The sequence below is a fragment of the Amblyomma mixtum genome, chromosome 3, assembly GCF_055824585.1.
Source record: "Amblyomma mixtum isolate Tamu chromosome 3, ASM5582458v1, whole genome shotgun sequence".
Lineage (NCBI taxonomy): Eukaryota > Metazoa > Arthropoda > Arachnida > Ixodida > Ixodidae > Amblyomma > Amblyomma mixtum.
The window spans coordinates 150,121,806-150,145,987 of NC_143014.1; the positions used below are offsets into that span (position 1 = coordinate 150,121,806).

Here is a 24,182-nt window from a genome sequence, read left to right on the forward strand (position 1 = left end):
TTATATTTACGCCGGTAATATATCGTCATAGAGCGAGCCGCACGCCTTTGAGTGCTAGTTAATTCCCTGTGCGTAACATGAACATTAACGCTTTAAAAAGACTTCGCAGGTTTCCTTTTCGGTCGTCTGTTTAGTGCAATTAACGCTGTTTCTCTTGATGCAGATACCAGAACAACACGGACACGAAGATGCTTCTCCTCAAGTTCACGGACCTCCAGAACAACCCGATAGGAATGATAAAGTAAGGGTTTACTGTTTCATGTGACCCTTGCCACAGCTTTACGTGGCTCTTGAGCGAGAAATAGCTAAGCAAGTTTTTTGCTAACCCTACTCTCGTGAGGTTTCAGTTAAAGCATCCCTTGGGTTCTTAAACTGAGTGGTACAGTCTTGAAAAATTTTACTACCCGGCGAAGTCCGGCCTCTTTCGTGGCTTTTAGCAGTCACCACAAGGCTACTAAAATACCATTTGTCTTTTCATACATTTTATATCTGATTCATTCATGTAAACATAAAACCAGAAATGCTGCATCTAATTGAGCCTGCATTCATTCGCACTCACCCTCCGTATCATGCCCACGGATTTGGGTGACGATTTAAAAAAAAGCTAGCATCTTTTCGTTGGTGTTCCTCCGTATTGGTTATGCAAAATTATCGCCCTTTCTTGTGGGCGGAACAAGTCGTTCATGCAATATGGCAATTTACAATATACCCAGCACATCACGTTACTGGTAACCATGCTTGACAAAAATCTTCGCTGCTCTTAACCCCCCCCCCCCCCCCCCCCACTTGTTATATGAAGAAATAAAATAAATTTGATACTTCTTTTTGAGCCTTAAAATTGGTCGGAAAGGAAGTAGTCGGTAGGTGAACGACAATGCGGGTACGAATTGCGTGTTCTTGTTGCGAAAGAATTATTCGTGTAAGTAAAGCACCGTGGTCATCATCACGGCGCTCACAATTATCACGGTCATGCACTCGGTAATGACGAATGACTAATATCCAAGGGCGGCACAGAACAGAAGGTTGCGGCGTCTTAAGTGTAAATGCGAGGCGTCGCCTTGATGCGCGACTTCGTTGACGGTAGCCTAATGGTGGCCAGTTTTAAGGATACCTTGTTCACAATTCGCCGCTTTTACGCGAGGAAGTCATTTGAAATCAATTTGTGAAAAAAAAAACTTCAGGACAGCACAATTGCACAAGCGCCACAGTCACGGTACGTCTATAAAAAACCGAAGGCTGGCTGCAACGTTTTCTGTGCAAATGGTAACCATGACTCCGAACACGCGTAGCTGTAACTAAGCTCTTACATGCTCCCTGTTTCTGCAATGCATACAGTTGACAGTTTCTGCGTAAAGCTGTTATAATTAGAAGCATTTTTATGCGGCTTCAAACAGCTGCTGCTACTTCAGCTGCAAAAGCTTGCTTTTTTTTTTTAAGAGCGTTTTAAATACTGACAAAAGGCAAAAAGTGATGGCTGGCCTGAGCGTAATGAGCGTACGCTGTGGACAGCGTCTGTCAGCAAGTGTGCGAAGGCAGTAAAAGCTGGTAGATGTGAACGACAAACGCAAGATGCGTCTTATTTTAATGCGAAAGCACTACCAGTACCATTACGAGAAAAGCCGGCGGCGTGTGTTAGTGTGTATACTAGCAGATGGTACAGGAAATTCCAGCGATGGCAAGAAAAACAGGGTGGCGTCATCAAGCGGCCGTAAGACGCAGACAGCAAACCAAGCAGCGCCAGTTGAGACGGTCGTGTACATGTCGTTCGTCTATATATACTCCTCGCTGGTAGACCTCCATGTGGCGCCATTCATGTGGTGACATTCCTATCGATATTGTGATGCAACCGTTCGTCGCACAGCGTGCCGGGTGGTGTCATACGCGTGTGGGTGTTGGTGGTGTCATACTTCGAGAAAAAAAAATACTGATCGCCTGAAATAAACTCACTTCACAAACGGCGACCAAACTTCTACGCCTTGCTTCCATGACATGCTTTCGCATTTCCACACGTAAGCATTTCCACACGTAAGCAGCGTAAGCATTACTTTAAACATTTAAATAGGATCGCGAGTGATCTGCAGAGGTGCGCTTGTCTCTTTTCAGTTGGTTCTCCGTTCACCCAACCAGCATGAACAACAGTAACCTACTCATCAGCGGCGACAACAAAGGATACGCCGAGCTCAAGTTTGAAGAGAAGATGAACAATAATCTTCCCGGAAAGGTGGGATGTAGCGAAACACTGATGTCAGTACTCCCTGTCATAGCGTCACATGAGGGAAATGTCAGTTTGGCGTCTCGGCAACCGTGAAAGGGACGCTGCAAACAATTTTAGCCAGTTGTCGTTCTTCGTGAAATTTGTTCGTTTGTCCTTCTGTGGCTTCGTTAACTTTCCCCCTACAGCGAAAGATGTATTTATATCTGAGGAATTCGGAGTTGAAGATGGAGCTGCGGGAAGTTTCTTTACTGCCGGCAGTCAGTTATATATATATAGAGAGAGTAAAACATTTATTCAGAGACACCAAGTCCGGGGCTGCATCAATTACAGAAACTCTAGTTCGAGCGGAGAAGGCGGTCGTTGTCATCGTCTGAAGCCTCGATAGAATACAGTGGGCTTCCAGGGGAGCCCTAGAAGAAATGCGGAAGAAAGGCGCGGTAGCTTCTGCACGAAGTTTTTCGTCTCTACTCGTTCTGTTGCGCTTTGCGCGTTGCGAGGAGGAGAGGAGGTTGTAAGAAGAGGAAAGGCGCGTAACTGTCGCACTCGGTGTGACCGAACTCGAGTGCGCGCTTGGCCACTTGAGCTCGGTCGCGCTTTGCGTTGCGATGAGAGAGAGTCTATGAGGAGAGGAGAAGCTCATGCGTTTGTGCGTTGTCTGGAAAATGTGGTCTCACTAAGTGCCGTGTCTGACGCAAAACAAAATACGCTTTTAGCAAATGTAATATATAACCAAATTATCCTGGCTTTCGCCGCTGTGTCCATTCGCAAGTAAGGAGGTAAATCATCACACTCAGATATTGTGGACAACCGCATTTTTTCAGCGGGAAGCTGTTCACGAACGTAATTTTTTGAAGTATCGTAAAATTTCAACTTCACATTCTGTGTATCTGCTGATCTCCATGGGGATGCTTGTAGTTTTCTGCTGTTGATTCCCAAGAACGCACCCCAAATGTTTTTTTTTGGCAGTCTTATCGACTGGGTGCGAGCGAAGGACAAACTTAGCAAGATGAGCAAGATATTGCTACGCATCGGGAGGCTAGACCGTTCCCATCAGTATGTTCATAACATTACCTTACAATATCACGCACTTGCCTCGCAATAAAAGTGATGTCCAGGAAAGGTGGATGTGCGTAGTTTTTTTTTTTTTTTAAACATCCTTGCGGGAGCGCAGGGGTCTGGGACGCTTGATATTTATAAACTGCCGCCAGTTCACTCTGAGCAGACGAAAACTCGTTCAACGAAGCTTAAAGACGGTATTATGTCGAAAAATATCCTCGCTTGTTTAACTCCAAAACACCTATAAGCGCAGCACTACAGGGACTCATTCGGCATCATTATTCACTTGCCGTACATCAGATGTCGCCCACAAACGCCGCTGTGATCAGAAGGTCGCAATGTACTTGGAGCCGTGTGGGAGGCTAACGCTCGTTTTGGTTTCGGATAGTTCGACTAGTGGCGATAGCGATCAGTGCCTTTAAGAGCCGTCAGCATAGGTCTTTGCACGGCGATGCGCTATCAAGGACGGTTCAGGCACAACGCTCGCATCTGTTCCGCAGGAATCCGCTCTCGCCCAGTGATCCTCAAACGAAGCACGCTTTCATGGTACAATGAGTAACGTGGCCCGCGAAACATTAACGCACACATGCACACATTGTGTCGGTCGCTATGTATGTAAGTGCCACTCAAAATAACCTTTCTTTGAAGAAGGTAGCATATAACGCGTTTATCGTTTTGCAATGCCTTTTTGTAGCACAGTTCGTTAACCTGTATTTTATTATGCTTTTCGCGTTTCTTGTTCTTCGTCATTTGAACTCACCCTAAGGTGTCCTCCTATGAGCAAGCATTTGGCGGTTTCGGGAGAAAAAAACAACCTGGAGCATAGTTTTCGTTTTCCGAAACGTAAGAGAGTTGCGAAAAAAATTGAACATAAACAATGTGCACGTGCGTCTTGTGTAAGCCTCGAATGCCGGGTTGCAGGGTCCGTTCGTCGCCGCGTTCGCCCAGTCCAACGAAGGAGACGTGTCGCCCAACCTGAACGGGCCGCGCTGCATCGACACGGGCCTGCCTTGCGACTTCCAGAAATCCACCTGCAACGGCCGGGTAAGCGCCGACAGCGTTGTCGTGCCAGACTGACTGCAGAGCACCGTTCGCATTGCAATCCGGAGCTCCAGGACAGCCCAGCAGTGTTTCCTATGGTCACAACAAAAATCCAGCCCACTGCGGTGCTCAGTAAACGCGGCGTCTTGCCGCCGACTACGCGGGCTCGACGCCTGGCCTTGGCGACCGCGTTTGAATTGAGAGCGAAATATAAAATCGCCCGCGTGCCGTGATTTCTGTGCACCTTTAAGAACCTCAGGTAATCAGTTTCTGTGGAGCCGTACGTTGTCCTAGGTGCAGCTTTGAACATAAAGACGCATTTAGAACTTCCAGCTCGGCATGTGCCGTAAAACTTGGAAATGTCGTTTGTCGCAGCAGATAAAATCATCTGCGGCACGTTTGTGATGTAATAGCGCTCCGTGATCTACTGGCGCAAGGGGAACTTTTGAACCATGGTTGCGAGTAGGACGAGAGAAAGGCTCTCACTTGGAAAAACACGCTGAAATTTGTCCTGTGATTTTTTTTTTCAGATTAAAGCTAAAGGACTTTAGCTTTAATCACCTCTGCTGCGGTGACCATGGCGCCTTAGACCCAAGCGTGGCGCAGCACTGGCACTTCAGTGATTTCATGCTTGCTTCTTTTCTCTCTCCTAGACTGAGAAATGCATCGCATTTGGTCCTGGCAAAGACATGTTCGAAAGCACGAAAATTCTGGGCGAGCGTCAGCTGCAGAAAGCACTGGTGAGTTTCAGCGGCGAGCGCGCAGTCTTGCATGTTCCCCACATATCTCCAAGCACGATGCGCTGTACGGGAGATGGCGCTGCCATCAGGCAGAGAAAACGAGCTTAAGTGCAAAAGCGGGACAGGAAAGTTTCTTGTTCTAATAGAGCTATTTTGGCACGTTCTCGAATTTTGCGAGACAGGTGTGAGCGCGCTTACAGTTTTGCCTTTCGATGGGCTGTAGTAACATTTTGAAACTTACTCCTTTGTCACATCAGTTTTGTCTGTTTTTCTGGAGAAAAAAAAAAACGAGGGCCCGCCCTTCTCTTGTCGCACAAAGCGTTCTAGCGTGATGGTAGAGCTGCCAGCTTTGCTTTTGCCTCCGGCATCGCAAAATCGAATGCAGCAGCCTGTCGCTTCCATTTCTCTACAACCTTGTGTAAGTTCGCATAATTTTTGGCCAAGCTCCTTAATGACTAAAACACTCTGTTCCAATTGACATGCGCTGCAAATACTAAATTAATTGCCAGCATTTTTAGCAAGAAATGAATTCAAGGAGATGGCTGAGTCGGGCTGGTTGGTTCATGTTGAATGGTACGGCAAAACAGCGCTGACGGACGGGACGGAAGAAGAGACAAACACATGCGCTGAACATACAACAGATGAGCGGAGGCAATAGGCGGAAAGGAAAGTGCCCGATGTACAAGAAATGAATTCAAGGAGAGGGCTGAGTCGGGCTGGTTGGTTCATGTTGAATGGTACGGCAAAACAGCACTGACGGACGGGACGGAAGAAGAGACAAACACATGCGCTGAACATACAACAGATGAGCGGAGGCAATAGGCGGAAAGGAAAGTGTCCGATGTACAAGAAATGAATTCAAGGAGAGGGCTGAGTCGGGCTGGTTGGTTCATGTTGAATGGTACGGCAAAACAGCGCTGACGGACGGGACGGAAGAAGAGACAAACACATGCGCTGAACATACAACAGATGAGCGGAGGCAATAGGCGGAAGGGAAAGTGCCTGATGTACAAGAAATGAATTCAAGGAGAGGGCTGAGTCGGGCTGGTTGGTTCATGTTGAATGGTACGGCAAAACAGCGCTGACGGACGGGACGGAAGAAGAGACAAACACATGCTCTGAACATACAGCAGATGAGCGGAGGCAATAGGTGGAAAGGAAAGTGCCCGATGTACAAGAAATGAATTCAAGGAGAGGGCTGAGTCGGGCTGGTTGGTTCATGTTGAATGGTACGGCAAAACAGCACTGACGGACGGGACGGAAGAAAAGACAAACACATGCGCTCAACATACAACAGATGAGCGGAGGCAATAGGCGGAAAGGAAAGTGCCCGATGTACAAGAAATGAATTCAAGGAGAGGGCTGAGTCGGGCTGGTTGGTTCATGTTGAATGGTACGGCAAAACAGCACTGACGGACGGGACGGAAGAAGAGACAAACACATGCGCTGAACATACAACAGATGAGCGGAGGCAATAGGCGGAAAGGAATTAATTTCAAGCAATTCATTTCTTGTACATCGGGCACTTTCCTTTCCGCCTATTGCCTCCGCTCATCTGTTGTATGTTCAGCGCATGTGTTTGTCTCTTCTTCCGTCCCGTCCGTCAGCGCTGTTTTGCCGTACCATTCAACATGAACCAACCAGACCGACTCAGCCCTCTCCTTGAATTTTTAGCAAAACTTGTACTGAGTTCCGTCGACACTCTCAGGCGAAAGTACGACTTCTTTATGTTTTTACTCTTGCACTGTGACTACCGTGAGCATATATTGCACGGCGTTGACGTCACATGAATGTTTCGCAATGGACCCACCTCCTAATGTGTGAGCCTGTACTCAGAGGCCTTCCTATCGCGCCTAAATATCGCAAAAAAAAAGCAAAAAAAAACGAGGGGCTATATAGCCGCCACTAACACCGCTTGTATCTATGAGTGACGATGTCAAAGGCTTTTTTTTTTGCGTGTTGACATGCTCGAGATTTTTATAGGCTTGGGTAGAAAATTGCGACTGAGAATAATGTCCACGTCGATTTAAGGAGCGGAAAGGGGCTTCGCCTGCGCCCTGTATCGAGTAACATCCTATGAAGCCCTGTAATCGTTATTTTTTCACGAAGAACCGCGAGTAAAACCGCGCCTCCCCCACACGTTCCTCTCGAAAAATCGCCGATCGGCAAGTCCGTGGATCCGCACAGCATATCGCGAGCCTCAACACCACTGCGCGCAGATCGTGTGAAATACTTCTATAGCGTGGCATGATGAAACTGAGCTGGCCGCGTAACATAAGTGCTCTACTTCTAGATATTTAATCATACCGGTGAATGTGTGTGGCAGTAAACTTTCCTCTAACGCACTCTCTTTCATGAAAGGGAGGGCGCTAGTGTACAGCTTACTCTCTTTTTTACTCCCGTATAGGTGTATTTGTGCTTAGTCTGTGCCTAAACGCTAGTAGCGCCGCTCGATAATTGCAAGCTGTGGTGGCAGGGGCGGAAATAGGATACGTCGACACCTTCGTACGAGACAGCCGGAGTACGCAAGCTAACATTCTCCTTTTATGTATATACGTGTTCTACAAGTGAATAATGACGAAGAAAAAAACAGCGTTGTAAAGACAGGGCACAAACAAACAAGGAAACGCGGCGAGTGCGAGACAGTGCACATATCGTGCCTCCTTTCCTTTTTGTTCCCTGCTTTTACAGCACAGTATTTTTCGTAGTTATTGATACACTTGTCAACCCGCCCAGCCCTCAGTTTCGCTGAAGTGCTGTATCCTAAGGCTTTGACAAATTCGTTGCTTGCCCTAATAAACAGTGCACTGCCGTATACACGAAGTAACTGGACGGCCTGTAAACCTTTTCCCCCTTCGTCGTTTCCGTGGTGCGCTACATCCAGCATTCAAGATGCACCAGCGTGTCCAAACATCCTCCTTAGGCAAGTTTAGTTGTAAATGTACCATATACTTGCTCAGCTGGCTAGTACCAAAAATTGAAGTAATGCCGCTCAGACATTACAGCGGTACCTCAGGCGCGTTTGAACAGTGGAACAAGAGCACTAAATACTAAAGAACGCGCGTACGGCTGGCTGCAAAAGGCTTTGCCGCTTTTTTGTCATTGCTGATACCGGTTGCCAGCTCGGCCACCTGTCAGTTTTGCTGTGCTGTTAGAGTGCTGTGTCCCAAGGTGTTGACAAACTCTCGGCTCGCCTGCGCACATACTGTACTGTCTCGTACGAGGAAACTGGGCGGCCCGTATACCTTGGCCCCTCGCGATAGCCGCCGCTGCAGGAACAGCGGCCAAGGAGCGCGCGCCGGGTCGTCGGCCACTTCCTGGCGCGCTCCGAGCGAGAGCCGGTCAGCGCGCGCCGGTTTTGTCGGCAGCGCTGGCGGACAAGTGAGCCCAAATTGACGGCCGTCTGACAGCGCGACGTTTCCCGATTCGCAGGACCTGTTTCACTCGGCCTCGCGCAAGCTGTCCGGCCCGGTGAGGTTCGCCTACCAGAGGGTGAACATGGGGAAGTACGAGGTCGGCGACAACGAAGCGGATCCGGTAAGCGCTCCCGCTTCCCCGCGCGCTGCCTAAGTAACGGCTCTGCCCGCGTGCCCCGTTGCGCGGGCGAGGTGTGGCTGGCCGACAGAACGAAACAATGAAAGGAGCTCGAGGTTGGGCTACGCCCAGGAAAGCCGCGGCAGGAAACGGAGTCATACTGCTCGCTTGTTTTTGCTTCCTTTTATTTCAATTTTATTTACTCGCGGTTTCTCCCATCTCGTGTTCTGGACTCATCGCGAAAACTGTGCGCAAACAGCGCGAGACTGAGAGAACTGCGTTTCTCTGGGTAGCCAGGCAGGGCCATAATAAAGAGTTTCGTATAAGCTATACGGAATATATCTGTCCAACACGGCGTCAAGAAGTGTTTAAAAGAGGTACCTGATGATGCATTATAACTGTTAAGCTTTAGCAGGAGAGCATGACAGGGTTTGACTTTTCAGCCGCGATTATATTTTCTTTAGGGTCGCGGCTACCTAAGTCAGGGGTATTTTTCACCGAAATTCTCGCACTAGGCATAAAATAATTCACCAGCAACTCTCTAAACAAAAAGGTGTAAAAAGGGAATAAGCTGTCCCTCACTTTTATAAAAGGGAGCGCGCTAGAAGACGGCTTATTCCTTTTTTACTCCGACATAGGTGTATCCGTGTTTACAGCGTGGCGCGTTTCCTTCCAGATCACCACATGCACAGCGGCGCTGGGCTACAGCTTTGCTGCAGGCACTACTGACGGACCGGGCCAGTTCGACTTTACGCAGTGTGAGTGTCATTTCGACCGGAATATCTTTAAAAAAAAATTCATCCAGGTCTTGCAGTGATCACCTAAGAGTTTCGTTGCATGGGCAGGGATTAAATTCCAAAAGTGGGGCAACGTAACCCTCAGAGAAGATTAAGGGAGAAGAGAGACTCGTCGCCGAGGCACTCAAGGCACACAAGTACGTACCATACTGTGAATTTCTCATAGTATGATAATCGCAGTTTTCCAAGATTGGTATTCCCTTCCTCGGCGTGCAGTCATTAAACATGCGAACTGATAATTCTGACGAAGCAAGTTGACTAAATTTAACGCCACATGTATTTTTACGAAATCGGAACCACTCATCATTGCGGAGGTGGCTCGCGCATGACCTAAATGCAAGAATAAAAACTAGTTGGCTTACGGATGACTGGAGCCACACATTCCGTGGAGAAGACATCTACTGGCACTGCTGACCTGGTATTACGAGCATTGTATTAGGACCCGTAAGCCGGTTTATCCTCTCTAAGGGCTCTCCTACGGGTGACCCAATTGCATCCGCCCCGCAGCCGCATCGGCGTTTATTCCCGTCTAGCCGTTTTACTTACCTGCGCTGCCTGATAGGGCATTCGGCGGTCGAGCGGCATTCGTGCAACTCTCCTGCGTGTTTCCTTTGCTTACGCGCTGTTTCTGGCGCAGGAGGAGCTTCGGTTGCACGCACAGTGCACGCATAACAGTTTCTCTCAATCGTTAAGTGATATGTTGCTGCTGGCCTGCACCCGAGGTCGCCGCCCAGTGAGCGGAGTCCGTGGTGGCCGCTGCAGCCCGCGTCGGTGGCTTGTGACTGTCGTTCATGATTTATTAAAACGCTGCACTACTCGGAAACCGTGGCCTTTGACCCCAGCGTGTTGTCCTTTCCTCTTCTTTCAATTCTGATTGTTCATGCTTTTTCATCTTAGTTCCGCCAATGAGTGAGACGTTACAATTCCCTTACATCTTGCATCGACTTATCGTTTCCTTTGTTCAAACAAAAATACGCTGCAGGCAAACCTCATTCGGCATCGGTCGTACAAACATGTGCCATCAAACAACTGCGGCTGCACGCGATTGCTAGTGTCGACCAGTTTACGCATGATACGGAAGTCCGCTTTGGAGGACACTGCTAGAAAAACTAATCGCACTTAACCTTCCTCTTCCGCAAATCTAACACTTATAAGGGCGCAGTACGGGTGAGAAGCTATCTATCTTGAGCCAGAGGAGGAATCGCAGCAAAGAGCCTACGAGTACAGCAGCATGCATTCGAACTCTAGTGAACTGTCAGCAGCCGTAGTCGCTCTAAGCTTTCCTCACTTTCCCTTTCCGATGCGAACACCGGACGCATTGGCGGGAATACTCGTTGGACTCCGGAAGCGCGCAACAGTTCAACCATTTCCTGCTTCCGTGGACGAACGGCGGCGGAAAGCGAGATAACGTCGCGTAGAGAAGGGTTTGCACCCAAACTCTCCGAACCGTTTTCCCTGTTCGTGGCCGGCCTGTTATAACCTCCTCCCTTATCACGGGGTCGTCGAGCACTAACAGCTGAGCCGATACACGCATCCTGGTGGGCGGACGAAACGAATCTGCAGCAGTACGCCACAACATTTCGGGCTGCTCTGCTCAACCGTGGCACGTGCGTCCGATGTGTCGACTGGTCTCGCCCTATAAGCCAGGCTTTGATAACCTGCATTACAGTCCAAACGGAGCAGGAGGCGCATGGCGGTACTGGGCGGCACGTATATTGATTTTTGGTGCAGAGCTTTTCTTTATTTTTTTTTTACTCAAGAGCGCTAGTTCCCTCATGTCGGAAAAAAAAATGTCCGGCGTCGGCGTCCGTTTGAAGATTCGCAGCCGGAGCGGCCGGAGCTCCGGCAACCTAGGTGGGCCACCGTCACGTGACCGTGTGGCGTCATCACAACCTGCCCACCGGATTGCGAGCAAACAGACCACCGTGGCAGGTGGCAATTAAATTAATCATTGGTTTCGAGAGGTTGCTCGGGAAGAGCAACTTGGGTCGCACAAGCCTCATTGGTGGCATCACCTGCCATCGCAGGGCAGTGACGCATCGCTTAACCAATGCACCACTGCGCTAGGAGTGGCGTGAGGACTCCCAGGGATCTATGAATGTTAATTAGAGAATGACTAACTTATGGGATTAAACCATTAATGCTACCTCGTCATTAAAGGCTGAGCTTAAGTGTCCCCTTCAGTTTTTCTTTTTTTTTCTTTTTTAAAGCGATACACCGAAGTTTTTGTGCCAGATGCGCTGGGTGTTGACGGATGGCAGCTGAGTTTATTCAAGGCGCCGAAATTCGGGAGACCGGGCTGTTTTTCTGTTCACTATTGCAATGCGTCTGATTTGAACATTAGTGTGACGGAATGGATACCAAGGTAACGTAACCATAGTCGGCGCGTCACAGAGTCGGATGAGAACCTTTGGGAAATGCGATCGGATGGTGCGGCCTCCCAAAACTGGTACGAGGGGGAGTGATATAGCGAGGACTTTGTCCTACAACGGACTCACCTCGGCTGACGGTACGGATGATAACAGATATTCTACAGGAAATCATGAATGGACTTTAGATAACCGAGTGGTCTGAGGCGTTTGTGTGGGTGCTAAATTTCTATAATGCATACGGCTATAAAATGTAGCTCCCCTCTGACTAAAAAAGTGCGGATAATTTCAGCTCACATTTCGTTCAGGTAAATGTTCGTTTGACTTGGGTAACTGCTTAAGGTGAGTCGAATCGATCCGTGGATATTGTTCTGACTTGTTCACAATAGGCTTTCTTTTTTGGAGTGCCAAACGTCCAGCTTCACTGTGCGAGTGGACTTTCTTGACGACAGAGTGCTACCGCCACAGCGTGTCACGTGGTTGCAATAGCTTCATTGAGCAAAACAGGCGGGCAAGGGCTGTTGGCTAGGAGTATACCTCTACGAACGAAAAAGGGCTTCTCACTAATGCATTTGCTCCTGTCTATGCAGCGACGACAGAATCCACGCCGTTCTGGAATTTCGTTCGGGATTTCATTGCGGCGCCATCTAAAGAGGCCATCAAATGCCACCACCCGAAGCCCATCCTGCTTCCTGTCGGAGAGGTGAGTGCCTGAGCTGTTCGTTTCAGTAAAGCCGAGGAAAAGGAAGTTAATTCACTACTGTGGGATCTTTCTCTATTCCCTGATGGAAACACTTTTTGTGTGCACACGTCGCAGTCACGTTTGAACAGCTGTTTCAACGTCACTAACACCAGAATTTCTGGCCTCCTAGTTTCAGCCAGGGGATACCAATATGCGCGTGCAAAGACTAACTACCTGTAGTAGCAAGGAACAGAAAACATGTCCATTTTGGCGTTGATGCGCATTTATTCTAGGAAATCTATCGCTTCATTCTTTCGGCATTGAAGCGGTCAGAGTGTTAGTGCTTCCATTCTTACTCCTCCAGTCTGTGTCACTAAACATGTGCAGCATCGTGGAGGCTGCAGCAGGCGTCAGCTAACCAAGGCCTGCATTTTGCGACAGTTCTCCTTCCGATTGATCTCCGCGCCATTGGCAGCTGCTGGGGCGTTGAGGCAGATATCAGGAGAGCAATGTTATTCGCTGGCCGCGGTATCAAAGACGGGCTGCTTACTCTGACCAATGGCAGGGAGGCCGCAGAACAAATCAGTTAGTTAGTTAGTTAGTTTATGGGGTTTAACGTCCCAAAGCGACTAAGGCTATGAGAGACGCCGTAGTGGAGGGCTCCGGAAATTTCGACCACCTGGGGTTCTTTAACGTGCACTGACATCGCACAGAACAAATCGTCGAAACAATCGTCATAAAGTACGGACCGAACTCAAGCTCATCTATTTGCACATGAGAACGACTCGAGAATGCCACAGCCCTTTGGCAAGGCGCTGGTCACTCACGAACCGTTCTCGCATTCCGAACAGGCAAGAGAATGCGACCTCTGATGTGCTGACGCCAGCCCCGGCTTCCACAACGGGGGCACTGTTTTAGTGGAACACGGGTCATAATATCTCGTAGCAGTTGGCAATAGCGTTTTCACACAATTTCACCGCCATTGTTTACGAAGGTCTGCTGTCATTCCAACAATACTCTTGAACCTCCCGCGTACGTCTACATGTTCATTCACCAGCAGTGCCTGTAGGGGAAGAGAGAGGGTTACCTTTATCATGACACCTCAAGTCCGATATCACTTCTAGGCAGACGCCCTCTACTCCCTCCTAGCATTGCCTTCGCGGGCCCGGTGATGTTCTTCCGCGATTAACCACGTTAATGGGGAGTTTCTTTGAAGTTCAATTTTTGACTCATATTTCGGCCATTATAGCTACCACATTTTGTTTCGTTCACTTTCAGATGAACTTTCCATATCCCTGGGTTGCTAGCATCATTCCCACTCAAATTCTAAGAATTGGCCAGCTGTATATTATTGCTGCCCCTGGAGAATTCACGTGAGTATGCATTATATGCAAGATGAAGATGTAACTAATTACAACTCAATTGAGTGTCCGGGCAGCAGCGAGGCGCTAGTCGATTGATTTTTGCAATAAATGATTGGGTCGCTCATTCAGTTACTGACTTCACATTTCATTCAAGACATAACGGCAATACGGACTTCTTGAACGTTCAGACTATTTGTAAATCAGGGCCCAGGATTAAAAAGCTGCTGCTACGTCATCTCGTGCAGTACTAAATTGTGGCTGGCCACTGCCTTTGCTTTGGCCAACCATCATAGGCGAAGTTACTATAGTTAATGGTCAGGCCAATCGCGAACTGCGGCTACGTATGAAAGCTTTGTGACTATGACTATTTTCGCTGTTCCTGCAAAATGATTACCGAACACGTTCCCGATTCGGCTATTTGCTTTAAATCAGTTCATCTAAATTCAACAAAACGTCTCCAGCAAGCGCCGCTTTCGCGAAAGGTACCGCCAAGAAACGTGGAATAGACAAGCACTGCGCAACTTCAATTTCTACGGAAATCTCAACGCCAGCTCATTAAGATTGGTGCTAAAGTTTGTGATACGGAAAAGAATTATGACTCTGGAGACGTCGGATGGATAGCCCACGGTCCTCTAGACGTGTTTTACCAAGAAAGCTTTGCCCTAGTCTCCGATTTCGTGCGACGCGATGAACCGTTTAGAATTGACTATGCAGTGTCATGAGACAGAAATTTCGTGTGCATGAACAGCTCTTTGTTTCTACCTTGCTTGAGAAGCTCAGTGACGCCTTTTGAAGCCGGTGCCTTTTGGTTACAGAATAGGGTTCACAGTATCGATCTCATCCCGCCTTTTTCGCAAGTTGTGGCACCCTCTGGAAAGGGTGCGAAAATTCGTATTGCTCAGAGAAAACTGGTCGAAAACATAGACACCCGCGAGGTCGATCCAACTCTTTTCGAGGCGCCAACTGCGCCTGCGAAGTGCCAGGCGTGGGCTTGGATCTGCCACCAGTATGAACTGCGCGTGCGCGGTACAAGCTGGCGATTTGATTTTAGCCAATGTAGCTCGGTATAGGACAGAAGAGGAGAGGCGCGCATGCGCAGATAGCAGCCGTGTGAAGAAGGCAGATTATGTTCATCGGCACCTTGCTCTGGCAATATCCAAGGCGCCGGGCGATCATAAACTCAGTTCACGTGCCAGAGTCGAGAGTCTTTGCAAATACGACCCCAGTTTGGACCGTAGTTTCTTTGTAAATACGATCGAGTGTGCTGACAGTATGCGCTGTCAGCACACGCGGCCGGAGCGAAACGGGATGGGATGTTATGAGTGCGAAAGAGAAGTGTGCCGGTGAATGTCACCAGCGTGATCAGGTTTTGAATGCGTGGGTCGTGGCTCACAGGTCTCTGGTCTCTAAGTTGCGCTCGTTTAGCATGTAGGCGAAAGATACCAGACGCCGGGATGTTGTGAGTTTCGTGCTTGTGATGTGCTGCATTGTTCCCTCGGTGCAAGAGTGCTTCAATACCACTCTTGACGTTTCCCGTCCATACAGTATGGCGAGGCCTAATGTACTCTGTTACTACCGCCATAGCCGTGATGTGAAAACGCGGAATGCGTCGCTATACTTCGTTTCCTCAACTGTTGAAATTAATCCCTATACAAAAGTCTAAGGGGGATATATTTAAGAAGAGATTAATGCAAATGAAATGTGACCTGACAAATTGATTGTACCAGTTGCTTTGACTGTCGTTTCTAATGCGCATTTCATGTTTCTGATTGACAGCACCATGTCTGGAAGACGGCTTCGGGCCACAGTGGAAAGGGTGAGTCGTCTTAGTATGCGCTATACTGGTTGTAAACTGTTTCCCGTTGTGTCAGAGGCGGAAGTTTTGTCCCGCTTCCCGGAATGATGTCAAACGCAGGAGAGCATAGCCCAATTTGGCATTACACATATTTTGTAAACGCCCGCACAGCGAAGCTATGGCTCAACTTTGCAAATTACGGGTAGTTTGTAGGAGTGTGTGACCTCCAGAAGGAATGGATTACGGCCTATCAGTGCGAAAGGGACCGTGAAAGTTCTTTAAGAATCGACAGGATGCGTTGCTGGGACAGGGCGCGTCGTATACGAGCTGTTCCATCAAGTGTTGGAATGGTCTTCCGGATTGCATTGCTACCATACGTGACCCACTATGTTCAAAAACGAATTGACCACCTTTATGCATCCATGATATAGTACATAAATTGTGCTCATATCTGTAGTTAAATCCATGCAGTGCCGCTATTCGTTTGCTGTTTTTTCTTCTGTGTCATTATAATACGGTTTTCTTTCAAGTACGTTTTAATAATTGTTTGCAGTCCAATGCATTTAATATTGTTTACTTTTATGCTTTTCCACTTTGTACATCTTTTGTCTGCTAAATATTGTAACCCCTCCCCTCACACAATGTTCCAAGTGTGGAACCTGTGAGGTATTTGTATAAATAAATAAATATAAATGCGAAGAAAATGACTGAGCACCGCGGCGAAGCATCTGCGTCAGTGGAACTCGTCAAGCACTGCAAAAGCCGTCTGTGTATTATTTTCGCTGTTCTTTTTCTTCTAAAACACACGCAGGCAAAGGCACTTGACGAGTAGAAGTTTTGCCCAAAGCCATTTTGGAGTGCAGAAAGCCTGTGCTCCCTTCATAACTCCGTTCACTCTCTTATTGTCTGCATCTGTTGCCAGTGCTTGGCTAAGTTTTGCACGCCTTTGCAGGTGGTGAGGTCGAGATATCCCGATTCCATGGTCGTCCTGGCCGGCCTCTCCAACACTTACACGCATTACGTGGCCACGTATGAGGAGTACCAGGTACGTTTGTAGCAGCGCAAACTCGTGCAGCACTTGCGAAAGGATGCGACACCAGTAATAGAGGCAATGCGTGGACTGACTGGCTACGAACGCTGATTCTGCAAAAAAAAAATTAAAATAAATAGGGAAGAATTTAAGCAGCATAATGCTTGGTGGTGCCAACGCGAAGCACGAATTACAAGCGAGTAAATAAGAATATTCCGCGAAAACTGAACGACTGCGTGTGTGGTATATAGGGCACGAAATAGGAATCTGCGTGGCACAAGCTTGTCCATGCCATTTTGAGTGCACTCGGCCGTGAAACAAAGTAGCTGCAAATGAAGACTGACATACCATGCGCCGCTTCAGTTGTTGGAGTAATAAGCAAATTATCAAACTTGCATTTCGGGTGACGTATGAAGTGCAGCCAGTTAGGCATTTTGTTGCTAAGTTTATTTCTGCGAACATCCTGACTACAAAACTTTTTGCAACTAAAATTCTATCTACAGAACTAAGCTGCAACAACTTGGCGACGAGCAGCTTTGTTTTTTAATATAATTTTACAGTATGCGTTGATCCTATCTCTTTTTTTTTATATGGTGAATTCAGCAAGTTCATGATTCATCAGTGAATTTTCACAATGACGGCTTTCTCTAAAACTTGTGGTCTAGCATATTTCGTTCTCTTAAAGCGCGTAGTCACGGGTAGTCCGCGGATACCTGCCTTGCAAAAGGCTTCTTTGTTTCCACCGCAGTCGTGTGAGAATTGATGAGATAAAGCTTTGCTTTTTTCAGTTCATACCCAAAAATTCTGGACAAAAGCATTTTTGAGTGGGGAACCGCAGATGAACGCAATTTTTTCATATAATGTAAGATTTCACTATAACAATCAATGCATCCGCAGATCACCCGACGACAGCGTTGAATTTTTTTTTTCCTATTAACGTCTTCGCTATCGTCAAAAGCGTTCGCCATTGATTTTCTATGGCATCCTTAACTGTTCGATGCGATCGATGGAAACACTTTAAAACATATAGAATAATGGACCATTACCTTCACTATTTCCAAACAGTATCTTTTTGCAAATTTCAGAATTTTTGTCCGAGAATTTTGGACACGTATATCTGCTTTTTCTAATGTATGCAAGCATCAGGTAACGAATAATGGTAGTCGGCTGATGTCGGAGGCCAGTGCCCCGGGGTCTTGCAAACTCTGTTGAAATATTGGAAATTTTCATTAGTGCCTGTTTACAGCTCTCTCAATAACCATAAAACAGCAAGTAATTTATTCTACATTGGCTGGTGTGGTGGTCACGCTTGTTCTCGAACCGTGTTGGCAGCGGCAAGTGTGAGGAAAAAGTAGGCGGAATTGTTTCGCTTGCTAAGGCGCATTAACGCCCCTCGGGACAGGAGAATGGACGCCGATTTCCAAACGTGACCTCAAGGTACAAGCCGGTCGTTACTGGTATACGCGTTCTTACAGCTAATGTCATCGCGTGTTGAAGCACAGCAATGGAAGTCCGCGTTTTTTTTTATTATTTCACGTGCTGTTGGTGATGCGCATGGAATGGCTGCCGTCTCTGACTATAGCGGACATGCGTCTTCCAGGTGCAACGATACGAAGGGGCGTCCACGTTGTACGGGCCGCACACCCTGCTGGCTTACCAGAAGCAGTTCGAAGGCCTTGCTATGAGCCTAATGTCCAACGTCACCCTACCGGCTGGGCCTCCCCTGCCTAACCTGCTGTCGAAACAGATCTCATTCAAGACGGGAGTCGTCTTCGACGGCGCCCCACTGGGAAAAGTGTTCGGCCAGGTGCTCTCCGACGCCAAGCCAGAGTACACCAGGGTACGTCGTCACACTATCGTATCGTATTTTGTCGCGCCCTCTTTACGCCGATGAGTGGGAACAAAGTCATCTGCTCCATGCGAGTTTCGCACTGGCCAGCACAGTGTTGCCTCAGAGTAACCCTAATATGGAGATGCTTCGTTAACTTAATGGCGGCCGCGTTTTAACTGAAGGCGTTAGCGTGAGCTGCACTTACCTCACAATGGCGATGAGCAACACCACTCTTTCTTTAGCTAGCGTGCATCTTTGTGGAAGTGTGAGAAAACCTAATAAGGTGAACAATCAGGAACAGTTACACGCTCTTGGAACAGCACACTGTTAGTTTCGTGTCTGCATAAGTAACGCCAACTTTGCACTTTTTTTTTTTCAGGGAGAACGAGTCTTCGTGACATTTGTGTCTGGCCATCCAAGAAACAATCTCATGGTAAGAACTGATTAGTTGTACTTCCCAACCTTGCAGCTGCCAAACTGGACATCAGGACCCTGCTTTGTGCATAAATAGCCATGAAAAAATGTAATTAATGACCATATCTTTAACTTTTGCCACGTTGACGTTGCTGGAAATAAATTAGACGCTGAGGTCTCTCAACACAGAGTGAGTCACACAGCAGATAAGCAATGTACACAAATTCATGGTCTCAATACATGTAAGAATGAGAATGGTAGGCATAGAACCTCTGCTAATGTCCTATACGCGCCGCGTACAGAGAAATATTTTTCTCTGTCCTATAAACTTCTGATGTGGACAGCATGGACGTGGAAAAAAGCTATTCTTCCCTATCGACTGCCCAGTGCATACCGCACTTGCGCATAACCATCTCTTGAGAAGCGAGAAACCACCATTTTTCAATTACTGCACAGCTGGGCTTACAGAGCAGATTTTACACCCTTCTGACCGAGTGCCATTCGACTCAGCTGTCGGCCTTGTGCAGATAGGCGAGGTTTTCCAAAGGCGTTCGGTTGAAAGGTCATCCAAGTGGACAAAGCGCCGCGAAGACATTTGAAGATGCATTTGAAACTCAAGCGCGCCTACGCTCGTACGCAGCTCCCTGGCGGCGCCGTTTGGAAAACCGAGAGTTTGCGACTAAATATTGGCGTTAAGTTACAAAAAAATTTATCGCGCGCTACTTGTAATTTTTTTTTTGTATTTGTTTACTATATCCAATCTGGCTGCGGAACATGGCGGCTCTGTCATTCTACCGTCGGTACCGTTGGTTTTGGTTTTCGGTGCCCCGCTTCAAAGTCCAACTGCAGCCGTGCTGGAAGCAAACTGCAAGCCTGCATCGGCGGTGCCTATTCCAGCGTCATTTATAATCGTAAAATAGCAGCTAAGAGAAGCACACAAAACAAGCAAACGGACAGCAGGCGAAAACGCGAAACGACGGAAAACCAACATTGACAGACAGAAGAAAAACAAAACAAAGCTGGTGCATAGTTTACAGGACCTTCAATAATAAATCTAAAGAAATGTTTATGACATTTTTCTTATTGATAACAGCATTTTTTGCAGGATCCATCTTTATGTTTCAAAGGTTTTTCTAAAGTTATCAAAACAAAACTTGACGACAGCAGCGTCACTACAAGGTGGCGAGTTAGTGCCGAAGCTTTCGATTACGTTTGGAAATGGTCGTGAAGTGCCGCGGAACAACGTTGAGTCCGAATCATTTGGCTCAAAGATCGTGTCGACGTGACTGTGTAGCACGGGTATTAACATTATTATAATTTGCTCTCACTTGGACGGCTACCGTCGGAAACATTTTCCTACACTATAATACACACATACTCTGTGTTTGCTTGGCGAATTGTGAACATTAGAGTCTTCACCTTCTAGCGGCTACATTCACTGTTTTTATCTTTATGAGCTTGTAGCTTGTAGTCCGATGTTGTTGTTGTTCGATGTGTTATACCTTATAAAGCTACGTGTTCAGTGTCTTATTACAGTCTTCGCGGCCGCTGCACTATAAAAACTCGCTTCGACTGTCACAATCTGTTCGGCGCTTTGCAATGTTCAAGGCACAAGCATTAACACAATATGCCTACTTTTCCAGCTGGAGAGCACGTACCTGACTGTAGAAAGGCTGAAAGACGATGGGGAATCCTGGACCGTCGTAGCCACGGACGGAAACTGGGAAACGAGGTACAATATTATGAGTTTCGTTTCCAGATGCATATAGCAAGTGTGAAAATTAAGATACATTATTTTATGGGCTTAAAACTGCTAGCAAAGCTGCCTGCAGCACTGTTTGCTGCATACTTACAATGCGTGTGTGGAATATAACACTGTTTCAGTACACTTAAAGTTTCTGAGAGACCAGCGACCAGTTAGTTCTCTTAAAAGTCACTTAGCTGGCTGTTTTTTTTTTGTTTCCTTCTATGTATAACAAATTTCTGTGCACCGTATTTATTCTTTCCATCTTAACCTCATTTTTTTCGGCATCATTTTATGGCTCTGCGAAGACAAACTAGTGCTGACAGAAACATTTAACATAAATATTCTGCATGAAAAACACACGTTTATATTTATGCCTGCAAAATCCTTCACAACATGTTCCCTGAAACGCAGGTTCTACTGGCGCCGCACGTCAGCCATCCTGGGCCACAGCGAAGCGACCGTTATGTGGGAGATTCCGCTGGACATAGCGCCGGGTATCTACAGAATCCGGCACTTCGGTCATAGCAAGAACATTCTGCAGGTGGTGACCCCCTATGAGGGCAGCAGTAGTCGTTTCAAAGTGAACCCCTAGCACGCGGCCAGGAAGAAGCGGAAAAACAGTTGCGCAGGCAGTCGCCGTGAAGTCGCGCCTTGTTCACAAAGTTGCTCAACGGATGCGCGACGACGCCGACTGCACCGGTCCCTGCGCAACTCTTTCTGCTCAATGCCTGCAGAGCGCGCATCAGCGCGTCTAATGACTTCCAAATGCTGCCAACGTTACTTGACGTCCTTTGACCTCGACGGTCCTAGTTCGTCAACATCGAATCACAGACGGAAGCCTCCAGTGGCCGTTGATGCGAGCCACACTCACTCGCTGTCGGGGGATCATGCACTGATGAAGTCCTCATCTGAAAGCACGAAAGACACGCAACTCGACTCTGCCAAGCGCGAAAAGCTGCCGGACACCGATAATGCTGCTCATCGTGACACTTCTGACGCCGCCAGCCACACGCACCAAAGCTCAAAGCCTGACAGCAACGGTGGGCTGCCGTCATCGTCTTTCGACCACGTTCATCATTCATCGCACAAGAAAAATGACCTTGCTGTTGCCTCGTCTGCCCACCATGGAAAAGGCTACGCCAATGATGGCCTTGGGCAAGGGCGTGCGCCGAGTGTCGCCGGGCGCCTGTACTATTCTACCCCGGAAGAAGTGCCTGCTTCTAGGCCTTGGCGCGTGTCGAACGGCTTCTACGCACATCCTCCAATTCTCCTCGGCGCTCGCCACCGACTTGCCTCGCCCGCAGAGCGACACCAAGTGTTTTCTGCTTTAATGAAGCACCCGCTTCACTTGTTCAGCCACCGTGATCGCAAACTGCCGTTTCATTTGGGAAACCGCCACCGCGTGGCTTCCAACATCCAAGACACGCTTCGCGCATTGTCTTCCAAGCGTCATCAGTGGACGGAGCGAGACGACGTGAGGCTTGATTTCTCCGCTTCCGAACACGCGCGTTCCATCGCTAGGCTTCCCGCTCCGCAAAGAGCGGTGGCCGTGGGACGAGAAGTGCTGGCCCGTCGACTGGCGCACGGGCGCTTGCCAGCCACGCTTGACAAGCTCCGATTGTTTCATAGGATTCAGGGTATATCACTGTCTCTTACGGACGGCCCCCGCCTCTGAGCCACCACGAGACTGTTGACCCGCTGGTTTTGGTTGCCGCGACCGGAAGGCTTCGAAGACCTTAAAGCGGGTCTAATTCAGTGTGATTTATTTTTTTTTCTGAGCCCCTCTTTGATTGTTGGTTATCTGGTCATGAGCACAAGGACTGGAACGAGATTATCTATATTTTATGTTGCCAAATATATATTTTTTCTTATTTTTGCCATTGTTCACGTTTTGCAGAGGCAGTTCAACGCTTGTATTAGGATGCGCAGCCTGAGTACACTTTCCCCGAAGGCACTGTGCGATAAGGAGTAGTCAGACTAATAAAACTAAGCGCGTGTGGGCGGCGGAAAGAGGAGAGTGAACAAGGGAGCACTGCACAGGGAACAACGATGTGGCTAGGGTTGCTTGCTTGTATTGTTTGGTCAGCTGGTGGCTCGAGCTTTCGGACTTCAGTTTTATGAGCTGAAGTTTGCCTACCTTTCTGACAACATTTTATATGAAAACACCCAATTGCGCCTTTCGTCAGTGTCGAATCTAAGGCCAATCTCTATTTTGGCCAATTGCAACTTTCCCGGTATCGGCCGTAGTCTTGTTTCAGGAATCGGGGTTATCATGAAGTAACCCGCCGCCCAGCCTTACCATACACGCCCACGCTGATTGCGCTTTCCTGTGAAGTTTAAAAGAATTTAATTTTTGTTACTGAGCCTGTTTTTGCTCGAATTCTATCGAGAACACGCATTCGCACATGCCACTTGAGTGTGCCATAGGGAGCGGTCCTTCCTTGCCAATTGTGTTGTTGAGTGAGCAGAATTAAGCCGTGTCAGCTTATTTTTCAGCACCTATTTATTGCAAACGGAACCGCTGCAAAAGCTTTGTTTCGCGAAAAGTGGTCGATATTCTGAGACTGATGGCAGAAAGAACCTCAGGTCGAACAATTAAATATTTTAAGTCATACAGTTTACTCAGTGGCTGTCACATGACTTAGCTGAATACTTGTGGCGAAATTGGGATACCTATTCTGTATCATGAAACCTCATTTTTCTGTGTACGTTCCTATAGCATTGTTTATAAAGCTGTTATGATTCTTTGCACTCCAGTGTCAAAGATGCTGTCGAAAAAATTCTAAAATATAAATTTAAGGTATTTATGGCGTAATTTGGCAAGCACAGTTGCTAAGGCTGCTATTGTATCGTTTCACTTGGATCATGCTATTGGTTTTCGCTTCATTACGCGATCAGAGCTGAGGGTAGATTTTTTTTTGCTCCGATGACGAGATTTAACATATTATTTATCTTCAAACAAATTATTCTTCTGCCGTGCAGACTTCTTATGCAAAACAGCCTCTGCCTGCCTTGGGAAGTACCTGCAAGAACACTAGTCTTGCGCGAAAACAAAAACATAGGTAGAAACGCTGCGAAAAAAAAAACGGTGCATCGAAGGGGCACATCTTAGTCGGCTTGTGTTGATGCGCTCCCTTTTGTGTTTGTTTGACTGATGAGTTTTGTTCTGAGGACTTTACAAGTTTTTAACAATGGTAAAACTAAGTTCTTTAGTTACTAGTCCGGCTCCTTTTTTTTTCTGCTAGCTCAGACGTGACATTTTTTCGAGCAAGATTCCTAAAATAAGATTCGAGTTTCAACATTTTATCTATAGTCGTTTCGTCCACCTCGCATATGCGGGAGGTGCGGGGTTCGATCCCCAGTGCCGCTGGGCACCCACCGGTGATAAATGGGTACAAGCTTTTCGATGCCTGGTTGTCGGCTTCTTTAGGGTGAATTGCTTGGGGCAATGGGTCTTTGACCCCACCTTGAGTAGAAGAGAACACCTTGTGCCATGGCGCTCTTCGGCCACAGATGCCCTTGCGCCATTAAAATTCATCATCATCATCATCATTTATATTAGTTTCA

General features: G+C 47.6%; 1 protein-coding gene across 1 annotated transcript in view; it reads left to right on the top strand.

The window, feature by feature from the left end:
* The window catches only part of CDase (neutral ceramidase), an 88,742-nt gene extending 65,376 nt beyond the window's left edge, over window positions 1-23,366 (top strand). The window contains exons 5-18 of the mRNA XM_089581523.1: window positions 164-241; window positions 2,104-2,221; window positions 4,193-4,315; window positions 4,966-5,052; window positions 8,485-8,589; window positions 9,263-9,344; window positions 12,343-12,455; window positions 13,713-13,807; window positions 15,575-15,614; window positions 16,546-16,638; window positions 18,224-18,463; window positions 18,834-18,887; window positions 20,512-20,600; window positions 21,027-23,366. Of these exons, the coding sequence (XP_089437649.1) occupies window positions 164-241; window positions 2,104-2,221; window positions 4,193-4,315; window positions 4,966-5,052; window positions 8,485-8,589; window positions 9,263-9,344; window positions 12,343-12,455; window positions 13,713-13,807; window positions 15,575-15,614; window positions 16,546-16,638; window positions 18,224-18,463; window positions 18,834-18,887; window positions 20,512-20,600; window positions 21,027-21,207 (1,498 nt within the window). The 3' untranslated portion in view covers window positions 21,208-23,366. The remainder of the gene's footprint in view (window positions 1-163; window positions 242-2,103; window positions 2,222-4,192; window positions 4,316-4,965; window positions 5,053-8,484; window positions 8,590-9,262; window positions 9,345-12,342; window positions 12,456-13,712; window positions 13,808-15,574; window positions 15,615-16,545; window positions 16,639-18,223; window positions 18,464-18,833; window positions 18,888-20,511; window positions 20,601-21,026) is intronic.
* The last annotated feature ends 816 nt before the right edge of the window (window positions 23,367-24,182 follow it).